General features: G+C 49.3%; 1 protein-coding gene across 1 annotated transcript in view; it reads left to right on the top strand.

Moving 5' to 3' along the window:
* The window catches only part of LOC134935889 (kinesin-like protein KIF1C), a 97266-nt gene extending 93512 nt beyond the window's left edge, over positions 1-3754 (top strand). Inside the window, 5 exon segments of the mRNA XM_063930740.1 lie at positions 84-267; positions 441-513; positions 607-1191; positions 1740-1980; positions 1983-3754. Coding sequence (XP_063786810.1) covers positions 84-267; positions 441-513; positions 607-1191; positions 1740-1980; positions 1983-2443 — 1544 coding nt within the window. The 3' untranslated portion in view covers positions 2444-3754.
* The last annotated feature ends 22201 nt before the right edge of the window (positions 3755-25955 follow it).

Below are 25955 nucleotides of genomic sequence, written 5' to 3'. Positions count from 1 at the left end.
AGGGAGCTTTCGGCTTGTCCCTCCGCTCCGTGGGGGGTTACACAGAATGGGGCTACACCACCAGTGTCTCTGGTTCTCTGCAGGTAACAGAATCGTTATGGGAAAGAACCACGTTTTCCGCTTCAATCACCCTGAGCAGGCGCGCCTGGAGCGGGAGAGGAGCACAGCGGCGGCTGAGAACCAGGCAGAGCCCGTGGACTGGAACTTTGCACAGCGGGAGCTGCTGGAGAAGCAGGGCATCGATATCAAGCTGGAGATGGAGAAGCGGTAAGTCTGGCGCCGCGCCGTGTAATTACACTACAGTTACTCACTTCTCCGTACACCGTGTCCACCGCTGCTGTAATAAATATCTAGCCGTCACCAGATCATGTATGATCACTGCGTAGGTTAGTCGTCGTCGTTGCTCCATCTAATGGGTGGTTCTTGTTTCACCCGCTCAGGCTACAAGATCTGGAGTTCCAGTATAAGCGAGAGAAAGAGGAAGCGGACCTGACCCTGGAACAGCAGAGACTGGTACGATGCCCCGCTCCTACAGTACAGATGTGCTTGCCGGAGAGCTTCTGTGCCACGCGCTTATCTGAATCTCCTCCCTCTTTCTCACCATAGTACGGCGACTCGGACAGCGGAGACGACTCCGACAAACGGTCCTGCGAGGAAAGCTGGCGCCTCATTTCCTCGCTGCGGGAGAAGGTCCCAGCGGGCCGGGTGCAGTGCATCGTGAGGCGCTGCGGGCTGCCTAGCAGCGGTAAGAGGCGGGAGCCCATCAGGGTCTACCAGATTCCCCAGCGCCGGCGGCTAACTAAAGACCCACGGTGGCTGACTCTGGCGGATTTAAAAATGCAGGCGGTGAAGGAAATCTGCTACGAAGTTGCGCTGAACGACTTCAAGCACAGCCGGCAGGAGATCGAGGCCATGTCGGTCATCAAGATGAAGGAGCTGTGCCGGACCTACGGCAAGCACGACGGCAACGAGAAGGAGTGGGTGAAAGCGGTGGCTCGTGACGTGTGGGACACGGTCGGGGTCGGAGAAGAGGATGACTGTAAAGGCGGAGTACAGGATTTGAAGGCGCACATAGACAAGCTGACGGACATACTGCAGGAGGTGAAACTGCAGAACAACATGAAGGACGAGGAGATCCGGGCCTTACGGGATAGGATGATGAAGATGGAGCGTGTTATGCCGGTGACACAGGTGGGAGGTCCTGCGATACGGCTATAGTTATCCCTATTTTATTTTTTCCTGCGTTTTTATTGTGGTTTACGTTCATATTACTATAATTGTATAACTCCTAACGTTGCGTCATGACACTTGTAGGCCAGTGAGTTGCTGTAGAGTTGTTTTTCCATTTGGAGAGTTTTATTGGGTTTCCCCAAGCAGTGTTGCTATAAAGCATGGGTCTTCAACCTTCGGCCCTCCAGCTGTTGTGGAACTACACATCCCAGCATGCCCTGCTTCCGTTCTAGCATGCCGTAATAGCAACTGTGGCAGGGCATACTGGGATGTGTAGTTCCACAGCAGCTGGAGGGCTGCAGGTTGGAGACCCATGCCCAAAGTCTGACAGGTGCAGCTTACTGGCTTGGGGGGCTTCTTCTGAGACCCCCACACCGTGCGGTTGGTTCCAGTCTGCCCCTTGTACTGAAGAGACCAATGCAGATCTGCGTTTCTCTCCTATAGAGTTCTGCCATGTGTTGTGCTGTAACGCATCCCCTCCTCTTAACGCGTGCTCCTTCTCTCCCTAGGATGACGCTGCTGATGATTATTCAGATGAACAGTCTTTCTCCTGGTGCTTGAATGATAATGAACCCTTGAATAACGAGCGGGATGAAGATTCTCCCGACCATTCCCAGAAGGAGGAGCCGCGCGTGACGCAGCTTATGGAGGGTGACCCGACCTTCCGGCGGGGAAGGATGCGTTGGATAAAGCAGGAACAGACCAAGATCCAGAATCTACAGCAACAGCAGATAACTCGCTGCCTCCGGCGGCCCCCGGCACTGGAAAATTCATCCCACCGCTGGACTGCAAGCTCCGCTTCCCCTTCAAGAGCAATCCACAGCACCGCTTCTCCTGGGCGCCGGGGGCTACTTACGTGGTAGAAGAAGTGTCTTGTCCCTGGACAGTGGAAAGAAGGGGCGGGGAAGACGATGGCGACCGACGGAACGGGCCCCCGCAAAGGCGACGGGGGGAGAATGACCATCCCAGGCAGAGAAGAAACTCTCTGGATGGGGGTTCCAACAGGGGGAGGAGAACCAATCATCGCCACAACCGAGACGAAGGTCAAAAGCCTGGGAGAAGATCGCAAGGCAGGGAAGGCCATGGTCAGCAAAAACCTCACCAGTCTTCCCCGCAGGAGAGGCCCTACAAGTACCACCCATATACCGCCCCTCCGCGAATGCGTCGGCAGAACTCCGCCCCAGACCTGTGCGACAGGGAGACGCAAGTATGAAGATGGAATGCTCGTGCGTCAGTAAGAATGAGCGCGGTCGGGACAGAGGAAACCAGTAGGTTGAGAGAGGGTACGAGAATGTGGACACATGAAGGACGAAGAATCGGTTACTACAGTAGAAGAGTTCTGAAGGTTATCTGGTGGGATGTGATGAGGTTTATTCTGAACATTTTGATGCGTATGGTTTCATTTTACTCCTATTATTTTGTTTTTTTTGTTTATGATATTTTTATGTTTTTTTGTTCCTGTTTTTACTTTTGGACGTTGAGAAATTGGTCCATTGACAAAACCAGCTGCTATCTGAGGACCACAACACTACAGGAGATCACTGTCACCCGCCTGGGGCGTATGGCTTCCTATCTGGCCTACAAGCCCCGGGGTGTATATATTTACACCCTGCAACCTGAGATTACTGTACGCACAGAACGTATACTCTGTGTATGGGATATACGATTATCTGTGTGTGTATATATGTGTTTATAATTGTGTGTGTGTGTACAGAGGTGTATTTATAAAGACGTGAGATAGATATACCTACCTACACACACAGGTATTTGTATAACTGCATATATATATGTATACACCGGTGTGTGTGTGTGTGTGTGTGTGTGTGTGTGTGTGTGTGTGTGTGTGTGTGTGTATATGTACATTGGGTGTCACACTGAAGAGGCTTCTGAGCTATAGGCAATGTCCGTTCCGGGCCCCGCTGTCGTGTCTCCGCCGCTGGTGTGGGTGGAGATCACTTGCACTCATTGAGTAGATACTTATAACCCCTTACCTGTGAGTGGCCAATGCTTCGTGCTGACGATATATCTGCTGCGATGCTTCTACAGGGTCCTAAGGCCCTCAGTTTGTAATGAGCGTTGCTGCGGAGCCCCTAGCGATAACGTTCTGAAGTCTTTTCCCCTTCCCCCATATCTTTCCGTGATCCCGGAACCTTTTTGCTTTCTCCTTACGGCATTACTTTGACACTAGCAGCGTGTACGGACTTGCACTGCCTGACGCTGCCAGCGTGGAACACTTATATAGGACTATTTATCTTTTGCGTTATGTTCTCAGTGTGGGGATGATGTGTAATCACTGTCGGTGGTAAGTGGGCGTTTCCTTACCGTCTGCTCTCTTACGCTTACATTTATTGTCACACTACAACGTGGGTTATGCAGAGAGGATTCCATGAAGGTGTGTACAGATGGGGACACGGTACAGCTGCGGCTCATACGTGGCTGGGCTGGATCGTGCGTGCCGTGTTAGCTGGCCCCCGGCTGTCTTCCTATCACTGAAGAAAATAAACTGCTCATTGCTGCACTGTCATTCTTGTGTTTTGTAGAAGTATCTTCTCATCATGTGGCTGTAGGGTAACGTTATACTGGGCGCTGCGTCATGGGGTGTTAAAATAGGTGGAGATCAGTCTGTCCCTCCCCCTGCAGGGTGACAGGAGGGGGCTATAAGACTGTGCATCCCGCAGCAGGGTGACACAGAAGGGAGCTATGAGCCTGTCCCTCCCCCTGCAGGGTCACAGACAGAAGGGAGCTTTGAGCCTGCCCCTCCCCTTGCAGGGTCACAGACACAAGGATGCTTTGAGCCTGCCCCTGCAGGGTGACAGAAGGGACGTGTGAGCCTGTCCCTCCCCTTGCAGGGTGACACAGACAGAAGGGAGCTATGAGCCTGTCCCTCCCCCTGCAGGGTCACAGACAGAAGGGAGCTATGAGCCTGTCCCTCCCCCTGCAGGGTCACAGACAGAAGGGAGCTATGAGCCTGTCCCTCCCCCTGCAGGGTGACAGAAGGGAGAGAGAGAATACCAATACTGGCTTATCAGTAACATGACAACAGTGAGAGAGAATATCACCACTGGCTTATCCATCAGTTTGGCAGAAGAATGCAGGTGGATAATAAGAGTTCTAGTAAAACTTACCTTTGTTAACTCTTTCTTTGAGGTCTGTGGGATCCACAGGGATGACCTTGGGGGTATGATGATGGAGACCAGGATCAGGTACTGAACAGTTAAGCCTGTAAGCTCCCAATATGCACTGGTCCTTCTCCCTCATACCCCGCCCACAGCTCAGGCACCTCAGTTTTCTCCGGCTGGGTCCACAGGATAACATTGGGATATGCTTGAGCGTCAGCGGATTGGCACCAAATCGATCACGAGCTTTGTGGCCTCCCAGGATGCACCGGGCTCGTCCATATAATCCCGCCCACCGACTGTCAAATCAGTTTTTTGTTTGGTGCGGCAGGAGTCGGACCATGGTCACAGGGCTGCTGTGTCGGGCAGCCCTAAGAGCTTTTTTTTATTTATTTTTTCTCTAAACGTCCTAGTGGATGCTGGGGACTCCGTCAGGACCATGGGGATTAGCGGCTCCGCAGGAGACAGGGCACAAAAATAAAGCTTTAGGATCAGGTGGTGTGCACTGGCTCCTCCCCCTATGACCCTCCTCCAAGCCTCAGTTAGGTTTTTGTGCCCGTCCGAGCAGGGTGCAATCTAGGTGGCTCTCTTAAGGAGCTGCTTAGAAAAAGTTTTAGGTTTTTTATTTTCAGTGAGTCCTGCTGGCAACAGGCTCACTGCATCGAGGGACTTAGGGGAGAGAAGTTCAACTCACCTGCGTGCAGGATGGATTGGCTTCTTAGGCTACTGGACACCATTAGCTCCAGAGGGAGTCGGAACACAGGTCTCACCTTGGGGTTCGTCCCGGAGCCGCGCCGCCGACCCCCCTTGCAGATGCTGAAGATTGAAGGTCCAGAAACCGGCGGCAGAAGGCTTTTCAGTCTTCATGAAGGTAGCGCACAGCACTGCAGCTGTGCGCCATTGTTGTCACACACTTCACACCATTAGGTCACGGAGGGTGCAGGGCGCTGCTGGGGGCGCCCTGGGCAGCAATGTATAATACTTTTTATGGCTAAAAAAATACATCACATATAGCCCTTGAGGCTATATGGATGTATTTAACCCCTGCCAGATATCTCAAACTCCGGGAGAAAAGCCCGCCGGTATAGGGGGCGGGGCTTATTCTCCTCAGCACACAGCGCCATTTTCCTGCTCAGCTCCGCTGTGAGGAAGGCTCCCAGGACTCTCCCCTGCACTGCACTACAGAAACAGGGTAAAACAGAGAGGGGGGGCATTTTTTTTTGGCGATATTTTATATATTTAAGCTGCTATAAGGATACAACACTTATATAAGGTTGTTCCCATATATATTATAGCGCTTGGGTGTGTGCTGGCAAACTCTCCCTCTGTCTCCCCAAAGGGCTAGTGGGGTCCTGTCTTCAATAGAGCATTCCCTGTGTGTCTGCTGTGTGTCGGTACGTGTGTGTCGACATGTATGAGGACGATGTTGGTGTGGAGGCAGAGCAATTGCCGATAATGGTGATGTCACCCCCCAGGGAGTCGACACCGGAATGGATGGCTTTGTTTATGGAATTACGTGATAATGTCAGCACATTACAAAAATCAGTTGACGACATGAGACGGCAGGAAAACCAGTTGGTACCTGCCCAGGCGTCTCAGACACCGTCAGGGGCTGTAAAACGCCCTTTACCTCAGTCGGTCGACACAGACCCAGACACGGACACTGAATCTAGTGTCGACGGTGAAGAAACAAACGTATTTTCAAGTAGGGCCACACGTTATATGATCACGGCAATGAAGGAGGCTTTGCATATCTCTGATACTGCAAGTACCACAAAAAGGGGTATTATGTGGGGGGTGAAAAAACTACCTGTAGTTTTTCCTGAATCAGAGGAATTGAATGATGTATGTGATGAAGCGTGGGTTAACCCAGATAGAAAAGTGCTAATTTCAAAAAAGTTATTGGCATTATACCCTTTCCCGCCAGAGGTTAGGGCGCGCTGGGAAACACCCCCTAAGGTGGATAAGGCGCTCACACGCTTATCAAAACAAGTGGCGTTACCGTCTCCTGATACGGCCGCCCTCAAGGATCCAGCTGATAGGAGGCTGGAAACTACCCTAAAAAGTATATACACACATACTGGTGTTATACTGCGACCAGCCATCGCCTCAGCCTGGATGTGCAGTGCTGGGGTGATCTGGTCGGATTCCCTGACTGAAAATATTGATACCCTGGATAGGGACAGTATTTTACTGACTTTAGAGCAATTAAAGGATGCTTTTCTTTATATGCGAGATGCTCAGAGGGATATTTGCACTCTGGCATCGAGAGTAAGTGCGATGTCCATATCTGCCAGAAGAAGTTTATGGACACGACAGTGGTCAGGTGATGCGGATTCCAAACGGCATATGGAAGTATTGCCGTATAAAGGGGAGGAATTATTTGGCGTCGGTCTATCGGATCTGGTGGCCACGGCAACGGCCGGGAAATCCACCTTTTTACCTCAGACCCCCTCCCAACAGAAAAAGACACCGTCTTTTCAGCCGCAGTCCTTTCGGTCCTATAAGAACAAGCGGGCAAAAGGACAGTCATATCTGCCCCGAGGCAGAGGAAAGGGTAAGAGAGGGCAGCAAGCAGCTCCTTCCCAGGAACAGAAGCCCTCCGCGGGTTCTGCAAAGCCCTCAGCATGACGCTGGGGCTTTACAAGCGGACTCAGAAACGGTGGGGGGTCGACTCAAGAATTTCAGCGCGCAGTGGGCTTGCTCACAGGTGGACCCCTGGATCCTGCAGATAATATCTCAGGGTTACAGGTTGGAATTCGAGAAGTCTCCCCCTCGCCGGTTCCTAAAGTCTGCTCTGCCAACGTCTCCCTCAGACAGGGCGACGGTATTGGAAGCCATTCACAAGCTGTATTCTCAGCAGGTGATAGTCAAGGTACCCCTCCTACAACAGGGAAAGGGGTATTATTCCACACTATTTGTGGTACCGAAGCCGGACGGTTCGGTAAGACCTATTCTAAATCTGAAATCTTTGAACCTGTACATACAAAAATTCAAGTTCAAGGTGGAATCACTCAGAGCAGTGATAGCGAATCTGGAAGAAGGGGACTTTATGCTGTCCCTGGACATCAAGGATGCTTACCTGCATGTCCCAATTTGCCCTTCACATCAAGGGTACCTCAGGTTCGTGGTGCAAAACTGTCATTATCAGTTTCAGACGCTGCCGTTTGGATTGTCCACGGCACCTCGGGTCTTTACCAAGGTAATGGCCGAAATGATGTTTCTTCTACGAAGAAAAGGCGTATTAATTATCCCTTACTTGGACGATCTCCTGATAAGAGCAAGGTCCAGAGAACAGCTGGAGGACGGAGTAGCACTAACCCAAGTAGTGCTGCAACAACACGGGTGGATTCTGAATTTCCCAAAATCTCAGTTGACCCCGACAACACGTCTGCTGTTCCTGGGAATGATTCTGGACACGGTTCAGAAAAAGGTGTTTCTTCCGGAGGAGAAAGCCAGGGAGTTATCCGAACTTGTCAGGAACCTCCTAAAACCAGGAAAAGTGTCTGTGCATCAATGCACAAGAGTCCTGGGAAAGATGGTGGCTTCTTACGAAGCAATCCCATTCGGCAGATTCCACGCACGAACTTTTCAGTGGGATCTGCTGGACAAATGGTCCGGATCGCATCTGCAGATGCATCAGCGGATAACATTATCGCCACGGACAAGGGTGTCTCTTCTGTGGTGGTTACAGAGTGCTCATCTGTTACAAGGCCGCAGATTCGGCATACAGGACTGGGTCCTGGTGACCACGGATGCCAGTCTGAGAGGCTGGGGAGCGCTCACACAGGGAAGAAACTTCCAGGGAGTATGGTCAAGCCTGGAGATGTCTCTTCACATAAATATACTGGAGCTAAGAGCGATTTACAATGCTCTAAGCCTGGCAAAACCCCTGCTTCAGGGTCGGCCGGTGTTGATCCAGTCGGACAACATCACGGCAGTCGCCCACGTAAACAGACAGGGCGGCACAAGAAGCAGGAGAGCAATGGCAGAAGCTGCAAGGATTCTTCGCTGGGCGGAAGATCATGTGATAGCACTGTCAGCAGTGTTCATTCCGGGAGTGGACAACTGGGAAGCAGACTTCCTCAGCAGACACGATCTACACCCGGGAGAGTGGGGACTTCATCCAGAAGTCTTCCACATGATTGTAAACCGTTGGGAAAAACCAAAGGTGGATATGATGGCGTCTCGCCTCAACAAAAAACTGGACAGGTATTGCGCCAGGTCAAGAGACCCTCAGGCAATGGCTGTGGACGCTCTGGTAACACCGTGGGTGTTCCAGTCAGTGTATGTGTTTCCTCCTCTGCCTCTCATACCCAAAGTACTGAGAATTATACGGCAAAGGGGAGTAAGAACGATACTCGTGGCTCCGGATTGGCCAAGAAGAACTTGGTACCCGGAACTTCAGGAGATGCTCACGGAAAATCCGTGGCCTCTACCTCTAAGACGGGACCTGATTCAGCAGGGACCGTGTCTATTCCAAGACTTACCGCGGCTGCGTTTGACGGCGTGGCGGTTGAACGCCGAATTCTAAAGGAAAAAGGCATTCCGGAAGAGGTCATCCCTACACTGGTTAAAGCCAGGAAGGAGGTGACTGCACAACATTATCACCGCATTTGGAGAAAATATGTTGCGTGGTGCGAGGCCAGGAAGGCCCCCACGGAGGAATTTCAATTGGGTCGATTCCTACATTTCCTGCAAACAGGATTGTCTATGGGCCTCAAGTTGGGGTCCATTAAGGTTCAAATTTCGGCCCTGTCGATTTTCTTCCAGAAAGAATTGGCTTCAGTTCCTGAAGTCCAGATTTTTGTAAAAGGAGTACTACATATACAGCCCCCGGTTGTGCCCCCAGTGGCTCCGTGGGACCTTAATGTAGTTTTGGATTTTCTCAAATCCCATTGGTTTGAGCCACTCAAATCGGTGGATTTGAAATCTCTTACATGGAAAGTAACCATGCTACTGGCCCTGGCTTCAGCCAGGAGAGTGTCAGAATTGGCGGCTTTATCGTATAAAAGCCCATATCTGATTTTCCATTCGGACAGGGCAGAACTGCGGACGCGTCCTCATTTTCTGCCTAAGGTGGTGTCAGCGTTTCACCTGAACCAGCCTATTGTGGTGCCTGCGGCTACTAGCGATTTGGAGGATTCCAAGTTGCTGGACGTTGTCAGGGCATTGAAAATATATATTTCAAGGACGGCTGGAGTCAGAAAATCTGACTCGCTGTTTATACTGTATGCACCCAACAAGCTGGGTGCTCCTGCTTCTAAGCAGACGATTGCTCGTTGGATTTGTAGCACAATTCAACTTGCACATTCTGTGGCAGGCCTGCCACAGCCTAAATCTGTCAAGGCCCATTCCACAAGGAAGGTGGGCTCATCCTGGGCGGCTGCCCGAGGGGTCTCGGCATTACAACTCTGCCGAGCAGCTACGTGGTCGGGGGAGAACACGTTTGTAAAATTCTACAAATTTGATACCCTGGCTAAAGAGGACCTGGAGTTCTCTCATTCGGTGCTGCAGAGTCATCCGCACTCTCCCGCCCGTTTGGGAGCTTTGGTATAATCCCCATGGTCCTGACGGAGTCCCCAGCATCCACTAGGACGTTTAGAGAAAATAAGATTTTACTTACCGATAAATCTATTTCTCGTAGTCCGTAGTGGATGCTGGGCGCCCATCCCAAGTGCGGATTGTCTGCAATACTTGTACATAGTTATTGTTACAAAAAATCGGGTTGTTATTGTTGTGAGCCGTCTGTTCAGAGGCTCCTACGTTGTCATACTGTTAACTGGGTTCAGATCACAAGTTGTACGGTGTGATTGGTGTGGCTGGTATGAGTCTTACCCGGGATTCAAAATCCTCCCTTATTGTGTACGCTCGTCCGGGCACAGTATCCTAACTGAGGCTTGGAGGAGGGCCATAGGGGGAGGAGCCAGTGCACACCACCTGATCCTAAAGCTTTATTTTTGTGCCCTGTCTCCTGCGGAGCCGCTAATCCCCATGGTCCTGACGGAGTCCCCAGCATCCACTACGGACTACGAGAAATAGATTTATCGGTAAGTAAAATCTTATTTTATAGTCTTACCTTTTTTTGAGTGATCTTTCGTAACAGCGTCTTACACGCATATTGGAAAGAGTCGCTCCAACAACTCTCCGCCGGGTCGCAACAACGCTTACCCACGGTACAAGTGCTGTCTCGACGGGCGTCTGTGTCGGATGTTAATAGCAGGTCCAGCAGACGTTACCAAGCTGTGGCCGGAGCACGGGGAGAAGGTAAGGCATCGGTTCCGCTTAGAAAGGGAATACGGACACAGCCGCACTGATTTGGGAGGAGACTACCAAACAGTATCTGGTGCACCAACACCACGGGTGCTCTAGCGCTAGGCTTTAGGGATCAGAAGGCGCCAGGAATAGTTTGAGGCTGCGATCCCTAAGGTTGATGTCAGCAGTGGGGAGTCAGATGCTCTCCTGGTCGCCCCTCCCCCCAGTTCATGACCAGTTTCTGAGCGTCTCCCGCCATGAACTGATTGCCTCACTTCCGTCTCAGACGTTACCACAAGTGAACTCGGTCGCACCGTGGCACTGCATCTGTATACACTAAAGTTTGACCACTAAGAGACTGGGTCGCAGACACGAGCGTCTGCATGCACTAACGTTCGCTGAGCGTCTGTGTCCAATAAAAATACTGGAGCGGCAGTGTACACTAGTAGCGTCTGGATCCACTCAGCGGTTTGCTAACGTATTGATCGATCCTGGAAGTGGGGTGAGTCTCCCTGTATCCCACTCTACAGAGTTAGGGTTATACAGCACTAAAATTCTATCTACTATGTTAGTATGAATAGTTAAGTTTAGTGCCTATTGCATATGAGTTTTTGTACAATGCTGTAGTTTTCTCCGCAATTGCGTCTGAATACATTAAAATAACTGTATAGTACAGGAAACAGTAAATGTACGCCTACATACTTAAAATGTGTTTGTAGTTGATGATATTACTCATATGAGCATATTATCATGTGGCTGACTGCTAGTGTGATTGCTGACTTTATATATGTTTGTCAGTGTTTCTTTCTCTAACGTCCTAGAGGATGCTGGGGACTCCGTAAGGACCATGGGGAATGGACGGGCTCTGCAGGAGATAGGGCACTTTAAGAAAGACTTTAGGATTCTGGGTGTGCACTGGCTCCTCCCTCTATGCCCCTCCTCCAGACCTCAGTTTTAGACTGTGCCCAGAGGAGAATGGGTGCACTGCAGGGAGCTCTCCTGAGTTTCCTGCTTAGAAAGCATTTTTGTTAGGATTTTTTCTCTTTTACAGGGAGCACTGCTGGCAACAGGCTCCCTGCATCGAGGGACTGAGGAGAGAGGCGCAGACCTACTTAAATGTTAGGCTCTGCTTCCTCGGCTACTGGACACCATTAGCTCCAGAGGGAATGAACACAGGTTCGTCCTGGGCGTTCACCCCAGAGCCGCGCCGCCATTCTCCTCACAGAGCCAGAAGAAACAAAGACAGAAGACGTCTCAGGCGGCCGAAGCCTTCGGTGCTACACAGAGGTAACGCACAGCACTGCAGCTGTGCGTCATTGCTCCGCTACACCTCACACACTCCGGTCACTGTAAGGGTGCAGGGGGGGCGCCCTGGGCAGCAATAAAACACCTCTCCTATGGCAAAAGTGTATATACATGTACAGGTGGGCACTGTACATGTATATAAAAGAGCCCCCGCTATTTTTTAATAAGTTTGAGCGGGATAGAAGCCTGCCGCCGAGGGGGCGGGGCTTCACCCTCCGCACTCACCAGCGCCATTTTCTCTACACAGCACAGCTGAGAGGAAGCTCCCCGGACTCTCCCCTGCTTGACACACGGTGAAAGGGGGTTTTAAAGTAGAGGGGGGGGGGGGGGGGCACATTATTGGCGTTTATACACTACAGCAGCGCTACTGGGTAAACATTCAGTGTTTTTCTCCAGGGTCATATAGCGCTGGGGTGTGTGCTGGCATACTCTCTCTCTGTCTCTCCAAAGGGCCTCAGGGGGAACCTGTCTTCAGAAAAGAGATTCCCTGTGTGTGTGAAGTGTGTCGGTATGTGTGTGTCGACATGTTTGACGAGGAAGGCTCACCTAAGGAGGAGGGGGAGTGCATGATGGTCAGGTCGCCGTCGGCAACGCAGACACCGGACTGGGTGGATATGTGGAATGTCTTGAATGCAAATGTAAATTTACTGCATAAACGATTAGACAAGGCTGAAGCTAGGGATCAGTCAGGTAGTCAGACCATGCCTGTCCCGGTGGCACCAGGACCTTCGGGGTCTCAAAAACGCACCATATCCCAGATCACTGACACAGATACCGACACAGAGACTGACTCTAGTGTCGACTATGAGGATGCAAAATTACAGCCAAAGGTGGCGAAAGGTATTCGTTACATGATTGTGTCCCTGACACGAGGGTACACATGTATAAAGGGAAAGAGCCTGAGGTCACTTTTCCGTCCTCATTTGAACTAAGCGACTTGTGCGAAAAGGCTTGGGAATCTCCAGATAGGAGACTACAAGTTCCCAAAAGGATTCTTATGGCGTATCCCTTTCCACAAAAGGACAGGATACGATGGGAATCTTCGCCGAAGGTAGACAAGGCGCTGACACGCTTATCCAAGAAGGTGGCACTGCCTTCTCAGGATACAGCTTCCCTCAGGGATCCTGCTGATCGTAAGCAGGAGGTTACCATGAAACACATTTACACACATTCCGGTACTATCATTAGACCGGCTATGGCATCGGCCTGGGTGTGTAGTGCTATCGCAGCATGGACAGATTCCTTATCTACAGAACTTGAAACCCTAGATAAGGATTCCATTCTAATGACCCTAGAGCATATCAAAGATGCTGCTTTGTATATGAGGGATGCTCAAAGAGACATTTGTTTACTAAGCTCCAGAATAAATGCTATGTCTATTTCTGCTAGGCGACTCCTGTGGACCCGACAGTGGACGGGGGATGCCGACTCAAAGCGGCATATGGAGTCGTTGCCTTACAAGGGGGAGGAGTGTTTTGGAGAAGGCCTCTCGGACCTTGTCTCTACTGCTACGGCCGGTAAATCGAATTTCTTACCTTATGTCCCCCCGCAGCATACTAAAAAGGCACCTCATTATCAAATGCAGTCCTTTCGTTCCAATAGAAGCAAGAAGATATGGGGATCGTCCTTCCTTGCCAGAGGAAAAAGCAAGGGAAAAAAGCTGCATGCAGCTAGTTCCCAGGAGCAGAAGTCCTCCCTTACATCTGCAAAGTCCACCGCATGACGCTGGGGCTTCCCGGGGAGAGTCAGCTCAAGTGGGGGCGCGTCTTCGATTTTTCAGCCAGGTCTGGGTTCACTCACAGGTGGATCCCTGGGCTATAGAGATTGTTTCTCAGGGATACAGGCTGGAATTCGAAGACGTGCCTACTCGCCGGTTTTTCAAATCGGCTCTGCCAGCTTCCCCGTCAGAGAGGGAGTTAGTGTTGACTGCGATTCAAAAATTGTATCTTCAACAGGTGATAGTCAAAGTTCCTCTTCTCCAGCAAGGAAAGGGGTATTACTCAACCCTGTTTGTGGTCCCGAAACCGGACGGTTCGGTCAGGCCCATTTTGAATCTAAAATCCCTGAACTTGTACTTGAAAAAGTTCAAGTTCAAGATGGAATCGCTCAGAGCGGTCATCGCCAGCCTGGAGGGGGGGGATTGGATGGTGTCCCTGGACATAAAGGATGCATACCTTCATGTTCCGATTTTCCCTCCTCATCAGGCGTTCCTTAGATTTGCAGTACAGGACTGTCATTACCAATTTCAGACATTGTCGTTTGGGCTTTCCACAGCCCCGAGAATTTTCACCAAGGTAATGGCGGAAATGATGGTGCTCCTGCGCAAGCAGGGGGTCACAATTATCCCATACTTGGACGATCTCATAAAGGCGAGATCTCGGGAGAAGTTGCTGGACAGCGTGTCGCTGTCTGTGAGGATGTTGCAGGGGCACGGCTGGATTCTCAATTTACCGAAGTCCCAGCTAGTCCCTACAACGCGCCTGACCTTTCTGGGTCTGATTCTAGACACAGACCAGAAAAAGGTTTTTCTTCAGATGGAAAAGGCTCAGGAGCTCATGGCCCTGGTCAGGAACCTATTAAAGCTAAAAACGGTTTCAGTGCATCATTGCACACGTGTCCTGGGGTAGATGGTGGCATCGTACGAGGCCATCCCCTTCGGCAGGTTCCATGCGAGGACCTTTCAATGTGATCTACTGGACAAATGGTCCGGGTCCCATTTACAAATGCATCAAAGGATCACCCTGTCTCCCAGAGCCAGGGTATCTCTCCTGTGGTGGCTGCACAGTGCTCACCTCCTAGAAGGCCGCAGGTTCGGAATTCAGGACTGGATCCTGGTGACCACGGATGCAAGCCTCCGAGGTTGGGGAGCGGTCACACTGGGAAGAAATTTCCAAGGTCTCGGGTCAAATCTGGAGACTGGTCTCCACATCAACGTCCTGGAGTTGAGGGACATATACAACGCCCTACGCCAAGCGGAGGCATTGCTTCGGGACAAACCGGTTCTGATTCAGTCAGACAATGTCACGGCAGTGGCTCATGTAAACCGCCAAGGCGGCACAAGGAGCAGAGTGGCCATGGCAGAAGCGACCAGGATTCTTCGCTGGGCGGAAGGCCATGTAAGCGCCCTATCAGTAGTATTCATCCCGGGGGTGGACAACTGGGAAGCGGACTTCCTCAGCAGACACGACCTGCATCCGGGAGAGTGGGGACTTCATCCAGAAGTTTTCACACAGATCGTGGGTCGGTGGGGACTGCCTCAGATAGACATGATGGCGTCCCGTCTCAACAAAAAGCTAAAGCGGTATTACGCCAGGTCCAGGGACCCTCAGGCGGTAGCGGTAGACGCTCTAGTGACACCTTGGGTGTTCAGATCGGTCTATGTGTTCCCTCCTCTACCTCTCATACCCAAGGTGTTGAGAATAATAAGACAGTGAAGAAATGCCATCTGAATCCATGGGCGCTCAAAGAAAACAGATAAAATAAACGCTCATAGTGTATTAAGTATGAACATATAACACCGAGTCTGTAACAGTCTCCTTGTGAGTCTAATACCTAATTTGCTGGTCTACTTTTTCAGGAGTAGACAATCACGCTTTTTACAAGGGCTGGATTTCCACCAGTGTCTGATATCAGGACCTTTAAACTCCTCCTCCAGAAGTGGTACCCGAAAAGAGAGAAATAAAGCCTCCGATAGTGTAACACTTTTTAATCACAGCATGAACATATAACAATTAGCAGCAAAAGCGGGGAATGGATGGTCTCTCACCCTTTGAAGTGGTCTACAGATAACGGTAGACAAAACAGCAAGTTACAAGATGGTATGCTTGGGCGTCCCCAGACCAGCTGTCCCACTCTCCGGGTGATGTCCCAAACGTCTTCCCCACCACAAATGAATCCTCCAGCCGACGCGTTTCGACACTCAGTGTCTTCATCAAGGCATATGGAGGATATGAACTATTAATCTATTTATACCCTACCCACTTAAACTACAAGACCAGCCTATTTCCAGACATGGACCAACTGTCATCTAACATTTCTATTCCTAACATTGCTCAACAATCCCAATCAAACTCCAGTCCTCGTTTTTGCATGGATCACATTTCCCGCCCTTCACAAACAGCCTATCGCTTCTTTACATCTTTTTCCGTTGGGCGGAAGTCGTCGTCGCGGCCGCGACCGGAAGTACGTCTTCGGTGACGTCACGGCCGGAAATACGTCACTCGCATCTCCACTCTCTGATTACACCCGGATACGGCGGGTCCACAGCTTCACATGTGCTCCCGGAAGTGAGGCGTCCTTGCCTCTAACTTCTTCCTTTGTTAGATCGCTCATTGTCGGCGGTGGCCATTTTGGGATTTCTTATATGTCTATTATCAATGCAATGTTAAATCCTTTTTCCGAAGTGAAAATGCCTCAGAAGAAGGGGAAAAAAACGGGACCATATTAAGTTTCATAAAGACATATGTTAAGCCTCATAAAACATGTTAAAACATAACTTAACAAATTACAGATAATGAATTTTAAAAGCATTAAAAAATATAAAAAATTAGTAATACCTCACCCCGAATGTTTACAAAAACCACTTCAATTCGAAGTCTTTGTTAAGACCCTTAGGGGCAAGAGTGCCACAGTTAAAAATCATCCTCATTTCACTTTCGGCTAATATGAACCCCAAATCTTTTCCCCTAATGTTACCCTTGATATGTTTCAAACCATAAAAATTCTTGATCTGGGTTGTATTAGGCTCCGTACTAATTTTGATTTAAGGTTGGGGGCCCCCAACCTTAAATCAAAATTAGTACGGAGCCTGTGTCCCACATCCCCTAAAGGCCCAAGGATTACATCCACTGGTTTTTTTAGGTGTGGGGTATGTGTAAGTTGCAAGAAAGTGAAAAATACTTTCGGTATGAAAGTGATAGAGGTAAAGATAAATAACAAGATAATAAAGATAAAGGAATTGATTACGTGCCATACCTCAAATGTAGTTTACTGTATCGAATGTTCTTGTGGCAAATTTTACATCGGACGAACAAGCAGACCCCTAAAAATAAGATTAGGGGAGCATATGAGAAACATCGCAAAGGGCATGGAGACCCATGCCCTTTCTGCACATTTTAAAAATGTCCATAATTGCGATACAACCCAGATCAAGAATTTTTATGGTTTGAAACATATCAAGGGTAACATTAGGGGAAAAGTTTTGGGTTTCATATTAGCTGAAACTGAAATGAGGATGATTGATTTTTAACTGTGGCACTCTTGCCCCTAAGGGTCTTAACAAAGACTTCGAATTGAAGTGGTTTTTGTAAACATTCGGGGTGAGGTATTACTAATTTTTAATATTTTTTAATACTTTTAAAATTCATTATCTGTAATTTGTTAAGTTATGTTTTAACATGTTTTATGAGGCTTAACATATGTCTTTATGAAACTTAATATGGTCCCGTTTTTTTCCCCTTCTTCTGAGGCATTTTCACTTCGGAAAAAGGATTTAACATTGCATTGATAATAGACATATAAGAAATCCCAAAATGGCCACCGCCGACAATGAGCGATCTAACAAAGGAAGAAGTTAGAGGCAAGGACGCCTCACTTCCGGGAGCACATGTGAAGCCGTGGACCCGCCGTATCCGGGTGTAATCAGAGAGTGGAGATGCGAGTGACGTATTTCCGGCCGTGACGTCACCGAAGACGTACTTCCGGTCGCGGCCACGACGACTTCCGCCCAACGGAAAAAGATGTAAAGAAGCGATAGGCTGTTTGTGAAGGGCGGGAAATGTGATCCATGCAAAAACGAGGACTGGAGTTTGATTGGGATTGTTGAGCAATGTTAGGAATAGAAATGTTAGATGACAGTTGGTCCATGTCTGGAAATAGGCTGGTCTTGTAGTTTAAGTGGGTAGGGTATAAATAGATTAATAGTTCATATCCTCCATATGCCTTGATGAAGACACTGTGAGTGTCGAAACGCGTCGGCTGGAGGATTCATTTGTGGTGGGGAAGACGTTTGGGACATCACCCGGAGAGTGGGACAGCTGGTCTGGGGACGCCCAAGCATACTATCTTGTAACTTGCTGTTTTATCTACCGTTATCTGTAGACCACTTCAAAGGGTGAGAGACCATCCATTCCCCGCTTTTGCTGCTAATTGTTATATGTTCATGCTGTGATTAAAAAGTGTTACACTATCGGAGGCTGTATTTCTCTCTTTTCGGGTACCACTTCTGGAGGAGGAGTTTAAAGGTCCTGATATCAGACACTGGTGGAAATCCAGCCCTTGTAAAAAGCGTGATTGTCTACTCCTGAAAAAGTAGACCAGCAAATTAGGTATTAGACTCACAAGGAGACTGTTACAGACTCGGTGTTATATGTTCATACTTAATACACTATGAGCGTTTATTTTATCTGTTTTCTTTGAGCGCCCATGGATTCAGATGGCATTTCTTCACTGTCTCGTTAATTGAAGTGTTGGGTGACACTTTCTCGTCCATTCTGAGTTCAAGGGCAGCCAGTATTGGCGCACGGTATTTTATCAAAATTCATCTTTTGTCTAATGTTGAGAATAATAAGGCTAAGAGGAGTCAGGACGATCCTCATGGTTCCGGATTGGCCACGAAGGACTTGGTATCTGGATCTGCAAGAGTTGCTCACAGAAGATCCGTGGCCTCTTCCCCTAAGGCAGGATCTGCTGCAGCAGGGGCCCTGTCTGTTCCAAGACTTACCGCGGCTGCGTTTGACGGCATGGCGGTTGAACGCCGGATCCTAGCGAAAAAAGGTATTCCGGAGGAGGTCACTCCTACCCTGATCAAGGCTAGGAAGGTCGTAACATTGAAACATTATCACCGTATATGGCGAAAATATATGTCTTGGTGTGAGGCCAGAACTGCTCCTACGGAGGAGTTCCATTTGGGCTGTCTGCTTCACTTCCTGCAAACGGGAGTGAATTTGGGCCTAAAATTAGGGTCCATAAAGGTCCAAATTTCGGCCTTATCCATTTTCTTCCAAAAAGAATTGGCTTCTCTTCTTGAAGTACAGACATTTGTGAAGGGGGTACTGCATATTCAGCCTCCCTTTGTACCTCCGGTGGCACCTTGGGATCTTAACGTGGTATTAAGTTTCCTCAATTCACCTTGGTTTGAACCACTCAAGACGGTGGAATTGAAATATCTCACTTGGAAAGTGGTTATATTATTGGCCTTGGCTTCTGCAAGGCGTGTTTCGGAATTGGCGGCTTTGTCGTATAAAAGCTCCTACCTGGTTTTTCATGTGGATAGGGCAGAATTGAGGACTCGTCCTCAATTTCTGCCAAAGGTGGTCTCATCTTTTCATATGAACCAACCTATTGTCGTGCCTGTGGCTACGCTGGACTTGGGGGATTCCGAGTCCCTGGATGTGGTCAGGGCTTTGAAGATTTATGTGTCCAGAACAGCTAGGATCAGGAAGACTGAAGCTCTGTTTGTTCTGTATGCGGCCAACAAGGTTGGCGCTCCTGCTTCAAAGCAGACTATTGCTCGCTGGATCTGTAACACGATTTAGCAGGCGCATTCTACGGTAGGATTACCATTGCCTAAATCGGTTAAGGCCCATTCCACTAGGAAGGTGGGCTCTTCTTGGGCGGCTGCCCGAGGGGTCTCGGCATTACAGTTGTGCCGAGCAGCTACTTGGTCGGGGTCAAACACCTTTGCAAAGTTCTATAAGTTTGATACCCTGGCTGAGGAGGACCTCCTGTTTGCTCAATCGGTGCTGCAGAGTCATCCGCACTCTCCCGCCCGTTTGGGAGCTTTGGTATAATCCCCATGGTCCTTACGGAGTCCCCAGCATCCTCTAGGACGTTAGAGAAAATAAGATTTTACTTACCGGTAAATCTATTTCTCGTAGTCCGTAGGAGGCACTTCTCTTTTTAAACAGTCCCCAGTTGGAAAAGGGTAGTACGAATCCCATTTCCTTGGGATTTTATATTTCTTATTGGGCGTAGCCCAAGGTTCCTCCACAATTTCCGCCAATTCCTCTGACCCTGGAAATTCTACCCTCACTGTTCTTGGACGTTTAAACATAGGTGCTTTAGTTTTTACTACTGGCTCAACTGAATCTTCAAGTGACAGAATAGCCTTCATTGCTCCAATTAACTCAGCTACATCTTCTGAACTGAAGCCCTCTATTTGTTCTTCATAAGCTGAAGCAGAGTATATGGAGTCATCATCTGTTGTATCCTCCTGTGTAGCTTCCGAATTGGATGATATATTTACCTTCGGTTTATCAGCTTGTTGACTTGTAGAAGCTGTAGGGTCTATACCATAAGATGGGAGCTGCATGTAAGGGTTAATCGTGTAACCTATTCTTGTGATAGGAGCTGCAGGGGTCAACCTGTCAGCTATACTGGATAGAGTCTGTGCAAATATGGCCCAAGGTGGATCTATTTGTTGTTGAACAGGGATCTGCCTAGTAGTCTGCTGAAATGAAAAGCAATTTGCACACAACCCATTATTTCCCAAGGATTGAGTTATTAACCCAACCTTGCAGGATAAACATGTTTTAAGTGCTGGTGTTACTGTATTAACCTCGTTACCTTTGCTGCTCTTAGACATGATAAATAATCAACTCATCCACAGTACTACACAATCTGTGACTGAACACACTTTATATTGCTTAAAAAGTGATATCAATCTGATCCCCAACCCAAGCACCAGCATTGAGGTTCAGAATAAATAAGATTTAACTTACCGGTAAATCTATTTCTCGTAGTCCGTAGAGGATGCTGGGGACTCCGTAAGGACCATGGGGAATAGATGGGCTCTGCAGGAGATAGGGCACTTTAAGAAAGACTTTAGGATTCTGGGTGTGCACTGGCTCCTCCCTCTATGCCCCTCCTCCAGACCTCAGGGAAACTGTGCCCAGAGGAGACGGACAGTACGAGTAAAGGATTTTTGTTAATCCAAGGGCAAGATTCATACCAGTCACACCAATCACACCTTATAACTTGTGATACACTACCCAGTTAACAGTATGAAAGAACAACATAGCATCAGTACATGACCGATGCATCCATAACATAACCCTTATTGAAGCAATAACTATATACAAGTATTGCAGAAGTAATCCGCACTTGGGACGGGCGCCCAGCATCCTCTACGGACTACGAGAAATAGAATTACCGGTAAGTAAATTCTTATTTTCTCTAACGTCCTAGAGGATGCTGGGGACTCCGTAGGGACCATGGGGATTATACCAAAGCTCCCAAATGGGCGGGAGAGTGCGGATGACTCTGCAGCACCGATTGAGCAAACAGGAGGTCCTCCTCAGCCAGGGTATCAAACTTATAGAACTTTGCAAAGGTGTTTGACCCCGACCAAGTAGCCGCTCGGCACAACTGTAATGCCGAGGGTATCCACAGGATAACATTGGGATATGATGACGCGACAGCAGATTTGCTCGAAACGGTCAAAGCCTTTCAGCCTCCCAGCATGCAACGGGCCTGCCCATATATCCCCGCTGCCTGGCTCGGGCAAATCAGTATTTTGTTTGGTGCGGCAGGAGCTGGACCATGGTCAGAGGGCTGCTGGTTTTTAGCAGCCATAAGCTTTTTTTATTTTATTTTTATAGTCTTACTAATTTCTCTGACGTCCTAGTGGATGCTGGGGACTCCGTAAGGACCATGGGGAATAGCGGCTCCGCAGGAGACTGGGCACAAAAGTAAAGCTTTAGAACTACCTGGTGTGCACTGGCTCCTCCCCCTATGACCCTCCTCCAAGCCTCAGTTAGATTTTTGTGCCCGAACGAGAAGGGTGCACACTAGGTGGCTCTCCTGAGCTGCTTAGTGAAAAGTTTAGTTTTAGGTTTTTTATGTTCAGTGAGACCTGCTGGCAACAGGCTCACTGCATCGAGGGACTAAGGGGAGAAGAAGCGAACTCACCTGCGTGCAGAGTGGATTGGGCTTCTTAGGCTACTGGACATTAGCTCCAGAGGGACCGATCACAGGCCCAGCCATGGATAGGTCCCAGAGCCGCGCCGCCGGCCCCCTTACAGAGCCAGAAGACAGAAGAGGTCCGGAAAATCGGCGGCAGAAGACGTCCTGTCTTCAACAAGGTAGCGCACAGCACTGCAGCTGTGCGCCATTGCTCTCAGCACACTTCACACTCCGGTCACTGAGGGTGCAGGGCGCTGGGGGGGGGGCGCCCTGAGACGCAATAAAAACACCTTGGATGGCAAAAAAATGCATCACATATAGCTCCTGGGCTATATGGATGAATTTAACCCCTGCCAGAATACACAGAAAAACGGGAGATAAGGCCGCCGAGAAGGGGGCGGAGCCTATCTCCTCAGCACACTGGCGCCATTTTCCCTCACAGCTCCGTTGGAGGGAAGCTCCCTGGCTCTCCCCTGCAGTCACTACACTACAGAAAGGGTTAAAAAAGAGAGGGGGGCACTAATTACGCGCAGTATTAAAAATACAGCAGCTATAAGGGGAAAAACACTTATATAAGGTTATCCCTGTATATATATAGCGCTCTGGTGTGTGCTGGCAAACTCTCCCTCTGTCTCCCCAAAAGGCTAGTGGGGTCCTGTCCTCTATCAGAGCATTCCCTGTGTGTGTGCTGTGTGTCGGTACGTTTGTGTCGACATGTATGAGGAGAAAAATGATGTGGAGACGGAGCACATTGCCTGTAATAGTGATGTCACCCCCTAGGGGGTCGACACCTGAGTGGATGAACTGTTGGAAGGAATTACGTGACAGTGTCAGCTCTGTATAAAAGACAGTGGTTGACATGAGACAGCCGGCTACTCAGCTGGTGCCTGTCCAGACGTCTCATAGGCCGTCAGGGGCTCTAAAGCGCCCGTTACCTCAGATGGCAGATATAGACGCCGACACGGATACTGACTCCAGTGTCGACGGTGAAGAGACAAATGTGACTTCCAGTAGGGCCACACGTTACATGATTGAGGCAATGAAAAATGTTTTACACATTTCTGATAATACGAGTACCACCAAAAAGGGGTATTATGTTCGGTGAGGAAAAACTACCTGTAGTTTTCCTGAATCTGAGAAATTAAATGAGGTGTGTGATGATGCGTGGGTTTCCCCCGATAACAACTGATAATTGCTAAAATGTTATTGGCATTATATCCTTTCCCGCCAGAGGTTAGGGTGCGTTGGGAAACACCCCCTAGGGTGGATAAAGCGCTCACACGCTTGTAAGAACAAGGGCTCTACCCTCTGAGATGGCCGCCCTTAAGGATCCTGCTGATAGAAAGCAGGAGGGTATCCTAAAATGTATTGACACACATACTGGTGTTATACTGCGACCAGCAATCGCCTCAGCCTGGATGTGCAGTGCTGGGTTGGCGTGGTCGGATTCCCTGACTGAAAATATTGATACCCTAGATAGGGACGGTATATTATTACCTATAGAGCATTTAAAAGATGCATTTCTATATATGCGTGATGCACAGCGGAATATTTGCCGACTGGCATCAAGTCTAAGTGCGTTGTCCATTTCTGCCAGTAGAGGGTTATGGACACGACAGTGGTCAGGTGATGCGGATTCCAAACGGCATTTGGAAGTATTGCCTTATTAAGGGGAGGAGTTATTTGGGGTCGGTCTTTCAGACCTGGTGGCCACGGCAACAGCTGGGAAATCCACGTTTGTACCCCAGGTCGCCTCTCAACATAAGAAGACGCCGTATTATCAGGCGCAGTCTTTTCGTGGGCAAGCGGGCAAAAGGTTCCTCATTTCTGCCCCGTGACAGAGGGAGAGGAAAAAGGCTGCAGAAATCAGCCAGTTCCCAGGAACAGAAGCCCTCTCCCGCCTCTGTCAAGCCCTCAGTATGACGCTGGGGCTTTACACACAGAATCAGGCACGGTGGGGGCCCGTCTCAATGAATTTCAGCGCGCAGTGGGCTCACTCGCAAGTAGACCCCTGAACCCTTCAGGTGATATCTCAGGGGTACAAATTGGAATTCGAGACGTCTCCCCCTCGCCGTTTCCTAAAGTCGGCTTTACCGATGTCTCCTTCTGACAGGGAGGCAGTTTTGGAAGCCATTCACAAGCTGTATTCCCAGCAGGTGATAATCAAGGTACCCCTCCTGCAACAGGGAACGGGGTATTATTCCACACTGTTGTGGTACCGAAGCCGGACGGCTCGGTGAGACCGATTCTAAATCTAAAATCTTGAACACTTACATACGGAGGTTCAAATTCAAGATTGAGTCACTCAGAGCAGTGATTGCGAACCTGGAAGAAGGGGACTACATGATGTGTCGGGACATCAAGGATGCTTACCTTCATGTCCCAATTTACCCTTCTCACCAAGGGTACCTCAGGTTTATGGTACAGAACTGTCACTATCAGTTTCAGACGCTGCCGTATGGATGGTCCACGGCACCCCGGGTCTTTACCAAGGTAATGGCCGAAATGATGATACTCCTTCGAAGGAAGGGAATTTTAGTTATCCCTTACTTGGACGATTCCCTGATAAGGGTAAGATCCAGGGAACAGTTGGAGGTCGGTGTAGCACTATCTCAGGTAGTGTTGCGGCAGCACGATTGGATTCTCAATATTCCAAAATCGCAGCTGATTCCGACGACTCGTATTCTGTTCCTAGGGATGATCCTGGACACAGTCCAGAAAAAGGTGTTTCTCCCGGAGGAGAAAGTCAGGGAGTTATCCGAGCTAGTCGGGAACCTCCTATAACCGAGCCAAGTCTCAGTACATCAATGAAATGGTTCTGGGAAAAATGGTGGCTTCCTACGAAGCAATCCCATTCGGCAGATTCCACGCAAGAACTTTCCAGTGGGACCTGCTGGACAAATGGTCCGGGTCGCATCTTCAGATGCATCAGCGGATAACCCTGTCATCAAGCACAAGGGTGTCTCTCCTGTGGTGGTGGCAGAGTGCTCATCTTCTAGAGGGCCGCACATTCAGGACTGGGTCCTGGTGACCACGGACATAAATATCCTGAAGCTAAGGGCCATTTACAATGCTCTAAGCTCAGCAAGACCTCTGCTTCAAGGTCACCCGGAGTTGATCCATTCGGACAACATCACGGCAGTCACCCACGTAAACAGACAGGGTGACACAAGAAGCAGGAGGGCAATGGCAGAAGCTGCAAGGATTCTTCGCTGGGCAGAAAATCATGTGATAGCACTGTCAGCAGTATTCATTCCGGGAGTGGACAACTGGGAAGCAGACTTCCTCAGCAGACACGACCTCCACCCGGGAGAGTGGGGACTTCACCCAGAAGTCTTCCACATGTTTATAAAACTCGACAAGTATTGCGCCAGGTCAAGGGACCCTCAGGCAATAGCTGTAGACGCTCTGGTAACACAGTGGGTGTACCAGTCAGTGTATGTGTTCCCTCCTCTGCCTCTCATACCCAAGGTACTGAGAATTATAAGATGGAGAGGAGTAAGCACTATATTCGTGGCTCCGGATTGGCCAAGAAGGACTTGGTAACCGGAACTTCAAGAGATGCTCACGGAGGATCCGTGGCCTCTACCTCTAAGAAGGGACCTGCTCCAGCAAGGACCCTGTCTGTTCCAAGACTTACCGCGGCTGCGTTTGACGGCATGGCGGTTGAACGCCGGATCCTGAAGGAGAAAGGCATTCTGGATGAAGTCATTCCTATCCTGATCAAAGCCAGGAAAGATATAACCGCAAAACATTATCACCGCATTTGGCGAAAATATGTTGCGTGGTGCGAGGCCAGTAAGGCCCCGACGGAGGAATTTTCAACTAGGTCGATTCCTACATTTCCTGCAAACAGGAGTGTCTATGGGCCTGAAATGGGGGTCCATTAAGGTTCAAATTTCGGCCCTGTCAATTTTCTTCCAAAAAGAACTAGCTTCAGTCCCTGAAGTTCAGACGTTTGTGAAAGGGGTACTGTATATACAGCCTCCTTTTGTGCCTCCAGTGGCACCTTGGGATCTAAATGTAGTTTTTGGGTTCCAAAAGTCACGTTGGTTTGAACCACTTAAATATGTGGAGTTAAAATATCTCACATGGAAAGTGGTCATGCTGTTGGCCCTGGCCTGGGCCAGGTGCGTGTCAGAATTG

Source organism: Pseudophryne corroboree, chromosome 6, assembly GCF_028390025.1.
Source record: "Pseudophryne corroboree isolate aPseCor3 chromosome 6, aPseCor3.hap2, whole genome shotgun sequence".
Classification (NCBI taxonomy): domain Eukaryota; kingdom Metazoa; phylum Chordata; class Amphibia; order Anura; family Myobatrachidae; genus Pseudophryne; species Pseudophryne corroboree.
The sequence above is the reverse complement of the archived record's forward strand: the minus strand, read 5'-3'. Positions and strand labels throughout refer to the sequence as shown.